The following is a 16436-nucleotide window of genomic DNA, read 5'->3' on the forward strand; positions in this document are numbered from 1 at the left end:
GGAGTGTTGAATTCTCAACAGCCCCAGGGCACTGATAACCCAAGATCTGGCCTGCCAATGGTGGGAGTGGTGGTGGTTTTATCCTTTAGCTAGTTGCATTAGGCCTCAGTAATTTTTCTAAGATTTCCAACAGACATCAGTTTGTATGGAATTTCTACTCTTAAGTTATAACATTGATTTTGAGAAAGAAAAAGTAATTTTACTCTTATATAAAATAGATGAGAGCTAGTGGAAGAGATTAATTTATTTGAAAAGGAATACTTCTTTATTGATAGTTACATTTATTAGCAGGGGCCATTAATCAGGAGACAGTGGAAAGAATCGACTGCTTTCAGACCACGCCGCTAGAAGCCTGTGAGCTCATGAGCTCGTCGTCCTTGCTTTTGTCAGCCTGGTAGTCAAGAAGTGTCAAACACTGACCTTGGTGAGGAAGGCTTTTGAATACTTTTATGTGAGTATAACGATCATTACCTACTCGTATCTGGAAGTTAAAAAAAAGAAAAAAAGAAAAAGGAGATTCATTCACACGGATCCATGTCAAATGAAAGATCTACAGACCTATAAAGATTTCGCTGCAATAAGCTTTTTTGGAATAGCATTCCTAGACCACCATTCTTAGACCCTTAGTTTACATAAACCTTCCATCTTATTTTATGAGAGAAAGGGCAGGCTAAAGGCATGGCAAGAGACATAGGTTCTAGGTTTATTATTTTATAGTTTACTATATTCTGTGCACAAATGAAAATCCAGAGTTGCATTTCATTTTCAAAGATGCACAGATCAAGAAAACAAGTGACAGTCTTTTTGGTGTTTCCATTTTCCGACTCCGAAATTGGGATACTTTATTTGTCACATGGTTTGAGCAAGGAGAAGAAAATCAGAATTGCCCTAGAGAATTCGGGGTGTGTGGTTCCCACATCTATATTAGAACCTGGTTTATAAATGCCCATAGGCAAAACTGAGCAGGGCCCAGGGGTGTAGAGTCTAGTTTCCCTTCTGAAGTAAAGGGATCTTGCTGGGAAATCATTGGTATGAAGATTGAAACAGTAATCTGGGCATGAATCTGGGACCTAGAAAACTATGGTAAGAATTTCCACTTTTGTTCTTGGTTCAGACAGTAAAAGTTTTGTCTTTGAATAATATTTATTGTGCTCTGATGTCCCTTCCTAACCTAATTTTATTTTATTTAAAAAAATTATTATAGAAGGATGGCTTTATTTCCCTGTGCTGTACAATATATCCTTGTAGCATATTTATTTTATACTTAGTAGTTTGTACCTCTTAATCTCCTACCCCTATCTTGCCCCTCCCACATTCCCTCTCCCCACAGGTAACCACTAGTTCATTCTTTATATATAAATCTAAACTAATTTTAATAAATGTCATTTATCAAATGTTTACCATGAGTCAGACACTATGATGACCATCTTATATACTTGATTATATTTACATTTTGTTCCAGGCAAGAAGAAAGGTGGAACAAGGACCATTTTACAGATGCAGAGCAGATTAAGAGAGATTAAGTAATTTTTCATAAATCTCTCAGCTAATAAGTGACAAAGCCAAACTTCAACATCTGTGTTAGTTTCACTCTATGGGGTAACATTTCAAAAACATTTATTCTGTGCTTGGAACAGGGCACCGGCTTTTGCATACATTATTAGAGGCAGCACAGCTAATAGGTAAGTATCAGACTACTTGGGTTCAAATTCTGGCTCTGCTCTTATAGTATTGTGACCTTTGTTAGTTAGTTCACCTCCCCAGGGGGCAATTTTCTTATCAGCAACACAAAGGAAATGATCATATTTATAGACATGTTGAGAGGATTAAATGAGATAATACATGCCCAGCTCTTAGGACAGTGCCTGGCACATTGTGAGTGCTTAGTAAACTTCTTTTCTTTTTTTAAAAAAAATTTATTTATTTATTTGGCTGTGCCGGGTCTTAGTTGCGGCACACTGGATCTTCGTGACAGCATGCAGGATCTTTAGCTGTGGTATGCGGGATCTTTAGTTGTGGCATGTGAACTCTTAGTTCCCTGACCAGGGATCAAACCTGGGCCCCCTGAAATGGGAGCATGGAGTCTTATCCACTGGACCACCAGGGAAGTCCCCATAAGTGCTTAGTAAATTTCTAGTTCATTTATTCCACACAACACCCTGCAAAGTAGGTTATTATTATCCATGTTGTGAAGGTAAAGGAATTAAGGCTCAGAGAAGATGAGGGGCTGTGGATCACACGGGTTTTAACCAGTCAAACAAGCCGAGTAAGTGTTCAAACCCAGGACTGTCTGACACCAAAGCCTACAATCCTTCCATTTTACCACCTGCCTCTTGACAGGTACTTGAGAAAAACAAGAGGAGGTCACATCACCAGCCAGATCTGAAATCCAGAGAGTGAGTGTCTCAGATCAAAGAGGTCAACAGCTAGATGGTCAGGAAGTAAGGAGGAAACTGTGGTCAGTGACTTTAATCCCATAGGAGAAATTTGATAGCAGATGGAAGGGTGAGGTAGGGAGGGAAGGGGACTGTGGTCTTAAGGGAAGAAATTTCCAAGATAGATTTCTGATGGGCCTTTTAAGAAATGTATGAGCTGGTTAGTATGTGAAATTTTTGTACTTGGATTAATCATAAATTATTAAAATAATGATCCCAATTTTGATGGAATGTTTCTTATCTTTGAACAAAACCACTTTTAACTAGAAACCATTCTTTTCTAGCTGTGAAGAAAGCAGGAAGGGAGGAAACAAGACCATTGCTTTCTGAGGACAAGGCAGGATCTCATCCCTGTGTAGCACCCCAGCACCTGGCATGTACCAGGACCTCAAATGTGGTAGGACTGGGCTGATTTTTTTTTTTAACTTTTGAATTTTATTTTGTTTATTTTTTTATACAGCAGTTCTTATTAATTATCTATTTTATACATATTAGTGTATATATGTCAATCCCAATCTCCCAATTTGGGCTGATCTTTTCACATGACCCAGTCTTGTAATTTTTTCATTCTGAGCTGCTTAACAACACATTTTATTTTTTTTGCTGAAAACATTAAAAAAATTTTTATATCTTAAGTGGTTAATTGTTTGTTAAAGAGAAATAAGCCAGACTGTGCCCTCGTCAAGTAGGTTAGTAAAGATTAAGTAAGTACATTTGAATGTCTGTTGTAATTATTTACTAAATGAGAATTATCATCTTCTCAATACAAAAGGTTGAAAATAGCTTCCAAATATCCATGGTTGATTTGTTGGATTGGTTCCCTCTCAATAACTTCACAAAAGTATTCTTCAATTAGAATTGGATCAGTGCCTCACTTAATTTTCTGATATAACTATAAAATTAATTTTTAAAATACTTTTAATACTCTACTGCTTCAAACTACACCTACAGTGCCACAAGTTGAAACTAGTTATTTGAGTTGCAAAAATAATATATTTAAATTATATTAATCAAAATGCTTATTTAAAGGGCAAAAGTTTTAAATTATTTTCCCAGCTAATGATTCAAATCATTCCTTAAACCCATTTAATTTAGACACATAGAATCACAAAGCTTTGAGATGGAATAAGCTTCAAGATAGCATCTGGTCCAGCCCCCACATCTTTAGGATCCTAGGATCCCACATGAAGAAGCCATGGCCACAAGCTAAGCATGCTCTGAATTCTGAAATCTTTTTCTATGCATTTTCTGGAAATTAAGAATTAATATAAGAAAGCTTTCTAAATTCACAAGAAAAAGATGATATAAATATACCATCATCTGCCAAGTTTGAGAGTTTACCACTTGGCAGTACCATGCTAGGTAGGCATCTTGATTTAGGACAAGGAGAAAGAACAAATTATAAGGTAGGGGCAACAGGGAACATCACATAAAGTGAAAGATACAACAATATCTTTTAGTGCTAAAGCGAATGTTGAACTCTAACCTTAATGTAGTAATTCGTTCCAGAAACCACTTGAGTTTTATATTCCACAGCTTCAAATTCTTCATAAGTCTCATTTGTTTTTTCTTCAAGCTGTGGTTTAACCTTAAGAAAAGAGTATGAAATAAAAGTCATATTTTTATGGCAAGACAAGAGAAATTTAAACAACAACAACAACAAAATCTTCTCTGCCCTTTGGCCTCCCCTCTCCCCCCACTTGGCATTTTGTATCTGCATTATGCATCAGCCAAACCACTCCCATCAGCAGGAATACCTGCTCAACCATAAAGAGTAACATTCTCCTAGCATCAAGACAATTCCTTAAAAGATAACATCCCTCCTCTATCTTGTAAGGGATCACATGACCCACCACCATGCTGCTTAGATCTGGATTAAATAAACTGTCAACTATACATCATTTGATGTACAGCCCTCAGTCTCAAAAAACTTATATACCTGTGCCTTCACTTCTAATGGGTGGAACAGTTCTCAGAGCTTTCTGAGATGTTGTTCTTCCTGGGTTATAATCCTCAAATTTGGCTCGAAAAAATTTCCCATTTCTTTCTTAAATCAACTGATTAATTTTTTGTTGACAAGAGGAAGCAAATTACCAAAGCTATATCGAACTCCATTTATGTGATTTACAAATATGTTAAATATGTATTTACAAATAGGTAAACATGTTTTTGATTAATAAAAATGGGAGACCGTAATTACTATTTCATTACAAAATTTTTTTTATTTTGAAATAATTTCAGACTCAAAGTTGCAAAAATAGTATAGCATATCTCAAGGCCCTTAATTTAATCACACCCACCAAGTCCCTTTGCCATGCAAGGTAACATATTTAAGGGATTCAGGGATTAGGACGTGGACATCTTTGAAGGCCATTATTTTGTCTACCACAGAGGAATACAAGCTTAGATGCCAGTATTCCTGAACCAAGCATGAGAAGGCAGTAAGAGAGTCTGAAATTCAATATGTAAATTTTTACTGAATCTGCCAGTTTTCAGTATAGGTTGCCCATTCCTGCTCTCAGCTGGGCCTGATATGCTAAGTGTCCACTATGGTTTCTCTGACTCAGTTTCTGCTAAGAGTAAAGCCCCAATCTTCTGCCCAGGTGGAGGACCAGTAATAGCTTGTCTTCCAGGGTGGAGGATAGTGAGAGGGAAGGATCTGGGCACAGTCTAACTGCTTTTTATAGCAATCTTCCATCAGTTCTCCTGGTTTTAGCCCCGTGCCTCATTCTTGTCTTCCTGAGTTTCTGGCATTGCTAGTGGTTGAGTCATTTTGGAGCTCTGCACCATGAATCTGCTTGCTTCTGGCTCCGACATTCCCCTGTGTGGCTTATGCTCTGTCCAGACGACTCAGTCATTTTACGTTGTTCATGTTTTCCATCTTCCAAAGTTTTGTCGAAAAAAAAAACCCAAAAAAACACACACACACACGAAGTTTTGTCGATATCTCTGAGGTGTTTGCCTATCTCACGTTGTCTTTATGTTTGTGGGTTTATGCCTTTTTCGCCCCCACTAGTCGTTTCTGTCATTTAGAGGGAAAGGAAACAAATGTGTGTGTTGGATATACCTTGTTTATTGGGAAGTTGCCTCCCTGCCCATAACATTTTCTTTTTTTAAAAATAAATTTATTTATTTATTTATTTTTGGCTGCATTGAGTCTTCGTTGCTGTGCGCGGGCTTTTTCTAGTTGCGGAGAGCCGGGGTTACTCTTTGTTGCGGTGTGCGGACTTCTCATTGTGGTGGCTTCTCTTGCTGTGAAGCATGGGCTCTAGGAGTGTGGGCTTCAATAGTTGCGGCACTCAGGCTCAGTAGTTGTGGCTTGCGGGCTCCAGAGCACAGGCTCAGTAGTTGTGGCGCATGGGCTTAGTTGCTCCGCGGCATGTGGGATCTTCCCGGCCCAGGGCTCGAACCCGTGTCCCCTGCATTGGCAGGCGGATTCTTAACCACTGTGCCACCAGGGAAGCCCCAGGCCATAACATTTTATGTGCATGTACAGCTTTAGTCAGGCCTCCAGTGCGTCTAGGGTTCTCCCAAGGCCACACAGTCCTTCCCATCAGTGGGCAAGCATTTTGAATCCTTTTCTATTTGTGCCTCAGTTTGGGTACCAGATTGCTTTCAAAGATCTAGACATTTGCAAACTCTTTGAGTTCTCAGACCATTTTTGAAGGGCAAACACTTCTCGGACCACTACCCATTTCTCCTGTAACATTCAGAATAGCTGGGAGGAATGTGATTGCTTTCTTGAGATGGAAAGTGAGGTTGATAAGTGGAGAAAGGAAGGAAACAAATAGTGAAGAAAAAAAAGAAGGAAAGAAATGGGAAGAGGTAGAGCGCAGGAGAGAGAAGAGAAAAGTGGACAAGCATGCAGAGAGAATGAGTAAGGGAAGAGTTCAGTGTCTTATTGCTCCCCCCCTACCTAATCCTTTTGAGCCAACACTGGGTACCAGTCAAGTTAGGAGCTGAGCTGGGAAGGGTTAATCTCTACACTAAACCCCAAATTATCTATTTAAGCCTCATTTTGCAGATGAGGAACCTAAGGCTGTGAGGAGAACATGACTGCTAAAGGCTGAAAAATTACTGATTATAGTTATTTGGCGTTTTAAATGCCGTGAATAGTGAGTATCTGATTTATCTTTTTTTTTTAAACTATGTAGCAGACATTTTTATTTCTATCTGTCCTAGAAACACATCCAAATCTGTAACCTTTCCATTGTATCTATGCAGTCCACAAGTCCAGAATTTTCCATCAGAGAGTTGATTTCAAATGTCCTGGTTTGTTTCTGTAAGTGCTCTGGCACCTGTCAGACTGTGTGCCTTGATTGCAGGTTCACTGTACTTATAACCTGTAGCCCTGCTCCCCCTTTCCAGTAAAACAGATTTGTATTGCTCTATTGTTGGATGCTATGAACCTGGGATGATGAGATTTCAGGTGAGGAGGAGGAAAAGGGGCAGAGTTGGAAGGAGCTGATCAGTGAAACCTTATTCAGAAGGCAGGTTGTTGTTGAAAGACCCCCCAGGACGGGTGCTAGGAGGGTGAAGGGCACCTGGGAATGGTGGTCTAGAGTCTGGTGGTAAACAGACAGACCTTGAGCTGAACACAGTTGGCATTCACCTTCCACCGCCTGCCATGCATGGTGGTGGTTGAGGTGCTAAAGGGAACAGTGTAGGTTTGTTACTTGGGTCCCAACCAGGGGAAGGATGCTTCCAGGGAGGAGCGCCTGGTAAAATGCAGTTACCCCAGAGCTGTTCAAACATTTCTTGTTGCTGCAGAGCATGAATCTTGGTAAGCTGCTAGTTCTCCAGGATCTGAGGATTTAAGCCACACTGAACCCAAGACCCAGGCTTTTCCCCTACATGTAATCATTCTGCAGAAACACTTGGACTATGCATAATTTAGGAAAAAATGCATAAAAAGATAATGGTGGCAGCATGGATAGGTCATATTTGGGAAGTTTTAGAGAGTAACAAAGGAGAGTTTAGGTAGCAACATGAGAGTACAGTAGGGTTGGTGAGAGGTGATTTGTGGACATTTGTCACCTATGTTTTGAGGGCAGGGGAAGTATGGGGCAAGGCACCCAGTATACAAGAAATGATGGCACCTGGCTTAAGGAGGACAAAGTCTTAGATTGGAGAGAGGAATGAGATCAGCAGGGGATAAGTAATTCAGGGCATTCTCGAACAAGATCGCTGCAATCTTTTAAAAGAAAGAACTGAGACGCCATCTGGTTGGGCCATGGGGATGGGACGGATTGAGAAACTGAGGAGAGAGAAGGTCCAGATCCACCTCTGTGGGATTTCTAGAAAAAGATAAACAGGATATGACTGAAAGGATGTCCTGGCAGCCCTAGGGTCCTGCTGTGGTTGTTCACTGGCATGAATCTGTAGATTTGTAATGAGTGAGTTTTCTGTGTTTCTACATCTTCCTTGAGCAAAGTTCTCTGAATCTGGAGTAGAAGCCGAGGAAGAGGTTGTGGCAGTGGGAGCGACCTCTAATTGAGGACTGGAATGCCAGACCTCACGAAGTCATGGAAATCAGGGGTAGAGGAGAGTATGAAACCACCCATCATGGGTTCCAGCTGGACGAGTGATAGAGTGGGCCTAGGCATGCTCTGATGAAGATGGGAGGTGAGTGTCTGAAGGATTCTGGTGTGGATGAATGGCAGGTTCTCTGGACGTGGGGACAATGGAAGAGGTGACTGATGAGGGGGCTGTGGTCAGAGAGGAGAACACAGATTTGTGGGTAAGAGCCATGACATGCTAAGCTCCTGGATGTGTCCATAATGGTATGCAGATGGGGTGTTTGTGTGGTGTCCTGGCAGACAAAAATCATGATCTGTGTGTATGCCAGGAATGGTATTCAGCAGTCACGTTTGACTTAGGGGTGTGTGTGTGTGTATGTTTTGTGTGTATGCATCTGTGCATGTGTAATAATAGCCCTTATTTCTAAAAATAATTATTGAAATAACATTTCCTTCCTGCACATAAACATACTCAGAATTCTCATCCAATGGTTTTTTACATATGGCGTAAGACAATGGATCAACCATAATGATCCAGAGGCTTTTGCCGGTAGGCCATTCATTTGCTCCTTAATTATGGCTTTTTATGGATGGGGCCATGTTTGGCTCTTTATTTCCTTGTGTGTATCCCTTTTCTCCAATCTATTTTATAAATTTCTCTGAGGGTAGGGACATTTTTTATGTCCCTTCTCTCCCTATAGCAATTCACACAGTACTGTGTACATAATCAGTATTTTCTTTCTTTCTTTTTTTTCTTTTTTCTTTTTCTTTTGGCCACACTGCGCGGCTTGTAGAATCTTAGTAGTTTCCCGACTAGGGACTGAACCTGGGTCCTCAGTAGTGAGAGCACAGAGTCCTAACCATTGGACATCCAGGGAATTCCCAAATCAATGTTTTCTGAATGAAGAAACCAAGCTTGTTTTCCTTCGTGACAACTTGTCTCCCCAAATAGGAAAGAGGAAAGAAGAGGGGCATAATCTTGGAACAGGGGGTTTATTCCACGTGTACTCTGGACCCAAGTACTACTAACAGCCTGTAGTACCTGATACCACCATTACCTTCCAGTCTCTGTTATCTTCAGAATGGAGAAACTCCTTTCTTCTGCCTTCAAGAATGTTCAAGTCTTCTCAACCCCAAGCCTTTTGTTTGATTTTCTTCCCTTTCTGACCTGATCCAACCTCTCTCTTTCATTCTGATGTCAAATTCCTTGAACCTGCAGTCATCATTTTCCTGATGCTTTCCCCTCTCTATGTGATGACCTTCCCCTCCTCTCTTTCCCTCCCTAATTGGTTCTTCCTTCAGCTGGCATTCCACTAAGAATCTCTCTGATAAAAACAGAGAAAGCGGATAAGCTTCAGCTCCTCCAAGTATACCTGCATGTTAATAGGCAAATTTTAAAACTAGAAGCACATTAAAACATCAAAGGAATACAACTCCAAGGTAGATGACAGGTAAGTGGAGGTCTTCTCTGGTACTCCCTCAAATCACACTAGGTATGTGATTTCCTACACCTTCCCATTTCCCTGGCCCTGCCTGGGAACCTAAATAATTCTATAATCTTGGAGAAGATGTCGATTAAATTTCCTCACCTAAAGCTCATAGTAATATCTGCCTCTTGGGGTTGTTTGTGGGGGAATAAATGACACAATTGATGTGAAAGTGCTTCCTAAACTATAAAATGTTTTCTAAGCTGACTATCCCTCAATCTTCCAACCCTTAGTTGGGAATTGTCCCCTGAGGCTGTCTCCTGTGAGAGCGGGAAGGCAAGTGATAATTGGGAGTTTAATACTGGAGGAACAGAGCTGCCAAAGAGTAATTATTCACCTGAAAGTAAGAATGTTTGACCAGCAATCTCTAAAGTTTTTCCTGGTCCAAAACCTAGGATTATGAAAAAGTACTTAATTGGAGATTGTTTTATATTATGTTCCAGATTTTCTTGACTTCCCTAAAGGGATTGTAAACTTCTTGAGGGCAGGGGCCATGTCTTACAGTCCTTATGGATCTTCTATAACATTTAACACAATGCTGGATACCTAAGAGATATTCAAGAAATAATTCATTGATATTCATTTCTCATATTGCTTTAAATCTGAGGCTGGCTGCTTGCACAGAGAAGGCAAGTTTGCCATATCGTCTCCCCCCAGTGTATTCCCCTCACTCCACATGCTTTTCGATGTTGCTGCCACTGTGTGGTGGAAAAGGCAGGCGGTCGAAATCTGGAGATAGGCTAGCTTCTTGTCTAGGTGGTTATTAACCTCTTCGAATCTCAGTTTCATCATCTGAAAAATGGACATGATGCCTTCCCTTCTTGCCCCAGGTGTAGTGAAAATCAAATGAGAGGTCAAATGGAGGACAAGGATATCAAAACCGCAAAGCACCTTTCAGGGGTGAGGTAGCTACTCAGTAACTATCTCTTATTCTGTCTCTCTGACAGGGTTGAAGCCCAAGCTGAGCAGCAAGAAACACACCTTCAACTTAATGTATACATTGAAGGTGTGGCTCACAGATGGGTGTTATTAACAATGCAAGGCCTTCTTATAAGTTGTTACTTAAATGAAAATTATTCTGGCGAACCAAGGTAGGCTTTATAAAAATCATTACAATTTTCTGCATCTTCTACCTTCTATATTTCAAATTTCTGTTATTCCCAGCCCCCTTACAGCTCTGGTCCCTGGAGAGTCTCAGAGGGATTTTCCCCAGTCAGGGATGAAATTTAGGCAAAAATCTGAAGTAAACAATTGTAATGCCTCACCTATGCACGTTGCTTTCTCATTTCCAAGTCACGGACTGCGGGATCTTAGTTCCAAACCAGGGATTAAACCCATGCCCCCCGGGCTTCCCTGGTGGCGCAGTGGTTGAGAATCTGCCTGCCAATGCAGGGGACATGGGTTCGAGCCCTGGGCCGGGAAGATCCCACATGCCGCGGAGCAGCTGGGCCTGTGAGCCACAATTACTGAGCCTGCGCGTCTGGAGCCTGTGCTCCGCAACAAGAGAGGCCGCGATAGTGAGAGGCCCGCACACCGCGATGAAGAGTGGCCCCTGCTTGCCACAACTAGAGAAAGCCCTCGCACAGAAACGAAGACCCAACACAGCCATAAAAAAAAAAAAAAAAAAATCTGATTGTCTAAAAAAAATAAAAAATAAAAAAAATAAACCCATGCCTCCTGCACTGGGAGCTCAGAGTCCTAACCACTGGACCACCAGGGAATTCCCTCCAAGTCATTTTTATGCAGGTGCTCTCATTAGTCCTTAGGGATCTGAGGTCGAAGGGCAAGAGGTGTTATTTTCATTTCACAGATGAAATTGAGATTCTTTGCCCGCCCTCTGATTTTAGAAAGCCCATCTCCCATAGGCCTCTCAGAATACCCTGTATCTCTAGTACTGCAGGCAAGTGAGGTCATGGACAGCCTGGGCATCACCAGAGCTGGTTAGAAATGCAGAACCTCAGGTCCACCCCAGACCTACTGAGTCAAAATCTGGTCTTTTAACAAGACCTCCAGATGACCTGTGTGCACATTCAAGTTTGAAAACACTGACAATACAGGGATTTGAATGAAGGCATTAATAACTTAATATTACCTTCTTCAAGAAAGAAAAAGTGACAAGGTATTTACTTATTTTTTTTTTTTTTACTCTTTTTTTTTTTTTAAAGCCTTATTCTTTTAAATTTTATTTATTTATTTATTTATGGCTGTGTTGGGTCTTCGTTTCTGTGCGAGGGCTTTCTCCAGTTGTGGCAAGTGGGGGCCACTCTTCATCGCAGTGCGCGGGCCTCTCACTACCGCGGCCTCTCTTGACGCGGAGCACAAGCTCCAGACGCGCAGGCTCAGTAAGTGTGGCTCACGGGCCCAGCTGCTCTGCGGCATGTGGGATCTTCCCGGACCAGGGCTCGAACCCGTGTCCCCTGCATTGGCAGGCAGACTCCCAACCACTGCGCCACCAGGGAAGCCCTTTTTTACTCTTAACATGGGTGAATCATCTAATTTATTATTAGCTATTTCCTTTGAAAACTTGCATCTGGATTACCATATCCTTTGGAATGTGCACTTTCCAAGACACCTTGTATCTTGGTGTCTAATTGAAACTTTTGATCTAATATTCTTTCACATATATTTATACACATTATTGTAAAGTAACTACTTTTTTAAAAGAACTCTTGAAAGGGAAATACTTAGCCCCACAGAATGAGTGGTAGAATTTCAGGCATCTGCTCTCTTAGAGAGCTTCTCAGTGCCCTAACATAGAGAATCCCATCTCTTCCACTTACACAAGAAGCTAATCTTTGCCAAATAGCGTCATAGAATGAAGTTTCAGTGAGAAAAAGCAAGAAGGAATGATACAAGAAAAGAGGATGACAATTTACAAACCTAAAATAGAAATTTATATATTTTTTCTTTTCATAAAATATGCACTACAATAAATTTTTATTATATAGGTAATGGCTAACCAGACAACACTTAGAAAAATGTATTAACCTGCTGAACACATTGAATTCTATTTTCACCATAATGAATTTTGGAATCACCATAGACTATGCCACTTCTCTACTAGTTTAATCATCTTCCAAATACTAAAACATTGTCCATTGAGTCAAATTTGTAGGAAGTTTGTAAGTGGATCATCTTTATGATATTGCTCTTCGTTCAATCTATTAAAAATTTTTTTTCCTGTAGTGCATTTGAAGTCTAGTTCATCAATTGTTTTTTTTTTTAAACCATAAGCAGGTTCTTTTTTTTCTTAATTACTTAATTTATTTATTTATGGCTGCATTGGGTCTTCATTGCTGTGCACAGGCTTTCTCTAGTTGCGTCGAGCGGGGGCTACTCTTCGTTGTGGTGTACAGGCTTTTTATTGTGGTGGCTTCTCTTGTTGCAGACCACAGGCTCTAGGCGCGCGGGCTTCAGTAGTTGTGGCACGCAGGCTCAGTAGTTGTGCCGCACGGGCTTAGTTGCTCCGAGGCATGTGGGATCTTCCCAGACCAGGGCTCGAACCTGTGTCCCCTTCATTGGCAGGCGGATTCCTAACCACTGTGCCACCAGGGAAGTCCCTAGTTCATCAATTGTTAACAACCTTAGACTTTAATTACATGTTGGCTCCACTTGGTGAGAATAGAAAAGTTTCATCAGAAACTGAATTAGTAATCCTAAAATCATACATTGTAAGAGCTTTAGAGATGATCCAATAAAAATTCTTCTTTTACAAATGGGGAACCTGAGGCTCAGAGAAGAGATATGACTTGCTCAAGATCACTCTCACAGTTAGAATTATCAGAGGTTTCATCTGAAAAACTTTTCAGTTGTAAGGAAACCTGAACAAAACCACACATTTCCCCACGTTCTGGTTTTGATGTTCACCCACACATTTAACACAGGGCCAACCTAAACCAAGATTTGGGATCAAACCTTTTCATGGGCTGCATCCACTCACCGTGTTAGCAATCTCCTGGATTTCTGGAGTGGCAGGTGTGGTTCCAGTTAAGCCTCCAGCTAACATTTTGGCTAATTGCGTCTTTTCTCGGCAGGATGCTGGCGCTGAAATGGTCAGGTAAGGATGGAGGCTCTGGGTTTTAAAGAAGGTGTTGTTCACAAGCTCCACCTGTAGAATGTTTTCTTTTCCTCAAATAACAAAAGACAAAGGGAAAATACGTCTTGAAGGGATAAAGGGAGTATGTCTTGAAGTAAGTCTTCTTGCTTCCTCAGCAGAATATGCTAACAGGAACTGGCAAGAAGGAGGGGCTGTGGAGGAACAAATGGGTGTGTACAAGGCATCGTGCTGGAACATGAGTCAAACTTCCCTGCGTTCTTGTTGAGCTTGATTCCATCCTTTTGCATCTGAAGTATGAAATCCGAAACCACAACCAGAGAGTTTCCCAATGTTTAACTTCTAACAAAAACTTTATTTTTTAAAGGAATATTTTTTTAATAATGTCAAGGCTGATTGTTTAAAGTGGACTTGACTTTATAAAGAAAGTAAAAGATCTATCTGGAGAACCTTGGCTGGATGTTTGTATTTTACTTTTATTTACATTTCTAGAACTGCTTAAAATACAGAAAAACACAAAGGATAAAACAATAAATACCTATATTCCTATCATCCAAAATTAAAACTTTTAACATTTGGTCATGTTTGTTTCCCTTTTTTTTTTTGGTAGTTTTTTTCAAGAAATAAACTATTGATATCACAAGTTCCCCACTCCCCAACCCCCAATCTTGCCCTCCACACTTGTAAGCTACATTGTGAGTTTGGTATCCTTCTAGCTCATTTTTCATACTTTTATTTAGTGTGTTTTTTAAAATCTACTTAAATTTTATGCTAAACATGTACTCTATATTATGGTTTTTTTCTACTCAATATATTTTTCAGTCATTCCATGTTGATACACAGAGAGATAAATCTAGTTCATTTCCTTTAAGTGTTATTCTGTGATAGATCTATTTGTCTATCTACTTATCTCTATCTATTTATCTATCTACCGTTTATCCATTCCCTCTAAGTGCTATATACTATTCCATATTTTACATACTTATTCCCCTATTGATGAAGACTTTGGTTGTTTCCAGTTTTTTACCCTTATAAACAAGAGGCATTTTTTTTTCCTTTTGTACATGTGTGAGGGCTTTTGCAGGCAAATTATCTAGAAGAAAAACTTGTTATGTGTGAATATTTATTTGCATTATTTTATTCAATTTTTGGAATGTGTAACACATACACATGATAAAAATGTTCAAAAGGAACAAAAGAGTCTCCAATATAAGAGTGTTCCCTGCATTAGCAGGTGGATTCTTAACCACTGTGCCACCAGGGAAGTCCCTGGAATGCCTTTATCTATGTATTGAGAAAAATAGCAAATGTGGATGACATGGTGCTCACTCAAGAGGCCACAAGTCATCTTAAGCCTTTGGCTCAGCTCTGGCCACACATAGTCCTTGACATCTTTCTGTGACCTTCTCAAGTCAGGTCCCCTCATATCCAGGACTCGAAATGTTTTTCAAGGTCACAGCCTATTTTTACCTCTCTGTTCACCAACTAGTCAAGGTGATCCTTATCTAATCTCCCCGGTGGTCAGCCATGGGGAAAGCAGCATATCTTCTGTTCTCTTTCTAGTATTTATGCTCTGTTACTCTCAGATATTCCCTCTTGATTCTCAATAATTACTTTTAGAAACAAAAACTGCCCCAAAGCAAATGTTGCTTTTATCCTACTATATATCCTAGTTACTTTCAAGGTAGTGTGGATGCCTCTGACTGACTGGGTAAGAGTCACATACAAGGAACTGCAGAAAAGAAAAGCTCAACAGTTAATATCTCTGTGTTAATTATTTAATTAATTAAACACACATTTATTTATTTTTAAGTTTTGTTTACTTTGTTTAATACGCAGTGATGGTCTCAAAACTCTTTCTCTTCATCAGATGTTTGATCCCCTTGTAAAGCTTTGGGTTTTTGAATTTGAACATGGTGCTTTACTCCATCAATAACATGATTTTCCTGCTGTAGTGCATTGTGAAGCTCTTCTGAAGAAAACTGGATCCAACCCATACCTCTGTGAAAGCCAGTCTCTTTGTCAAAAGGTACGGTGCACTTTCCTACATGGCCAAATTGTGCAAAGTGTTCTCCCAGCTCACTCGTGGCCGCAGTCCAGGGAATTTTTCTCAGATACGCAATGGCCAGCGGATGTTCGTTGGCAGCGTCGTAGCACTCTTCGCTGCCGAAGCCGCCATCTTTAGATTAATACACATTTGTTTTTAAGTACCTTTAAGGTTGTATTATTGGATTTTTGGGGGGTATCAATTATTCAGGCTATGTTTATAGAGCTTGACATTCTCATATGCCCTATATTTCTTGTCTGTGAGTTCATCTTCCACAGGAATTATCTTTTATGGGAGATGTCCCTTGTGGGGGGCTGGGTTGTGGGTAGTTGCCTGTACTGGGTCATATGGGGTGCATAGTCCCCAGACGAGGTCTTATTTTGCTCTTGGCTTATGACTCTTAACTCGTGAAGATATTGAGAATTTGGGCTTATCTCCAGATTTTGGTACAGGCCTGGGGCTCTGGACTTCCCCAGCTAACTGTGCTTCCACCCATGGCTGGGGTGAATGTATGGCTACATCACTTACTATACACCCCATCATTTCCACTCCTAGGTATTTACCTAAGAGGGGTGAAAACAAAGACTTGTGTACAAATGTTCATAGCTGCATTGTTCATGATAGCTCAAAACTAAAATGACCCAGATGAATAGATTTAAAAAATTGTAGAGATTATCCAGCCTCATGGTCACATGAGATGCTCCCTTTGTCTCTCTGCTTCAATTTCCAACCGGTAAAACATCCATAACTCAACAAAGATTCCTCTTTCCAGCACAACAGGATGCCAGAAAGTTCCATATATCTGTACATTTACAAGTGGGTGGACTGAAATACATAGAGGAGGCTGAACTGTGGGAACAGAGGAGGCAGTGACTGTGATCCTGGATCCCTGGC

At 40.5% G+C, this 16436-nt stretch overlaps 1 protein-coding gene and 1 pseudogene across 2 annotated transcripts; both read right to left on the bottom strand.

Moving 5' to 3' along the window:
• Window positions 1-226: 226 nt before the first annotated feature.
• CSTA (cystatin A) lies at window positions 227-13512 on the bottom strand. The gene is made up of 3 exons (XM_082459504.1): window positions 13382-13512; window positions 3922-4023; window positions 227-481 (listed from the first exon to the last, which is right to left on the bottom strand). Exons 1-3 carry the CDS (start codon window positions 13445-13447, stop codon window positions 332-334), a joined length of 318 nt encoding a protein of 105 aa, XP_082315630.1. The 5' UTR covers window positions 13448-13512; the 3' UTR covers window positions 227-331.
• LOC309659635 (SRA stem-loop-interacting RNA-binding protein, mitochondrial pseudogene) lies at window positions 13381-15826 on the bottom strand (annotated as a pseudogene). Its single transcript has one exon. The product of its transcript is annotated as an SRA stem-loop-interacting RNA-binding protein, mitochondrial pseudogene (transcript).
• Between the last annotated feature and the right edge of the window lie 610 nt (window positions 15827-16436).

This window comes from Balaenoptera physalus (assembly GCF_965194825.1).
Source record: "Balaenoptera physalus genome assembly, chromosome: 4".
NCBI lineage: Eukaryota > Metazoa > Chordata > Mammalia > Artiodactyla > Balaenopteridae > Balaenoptera > Balaenoptera physalus.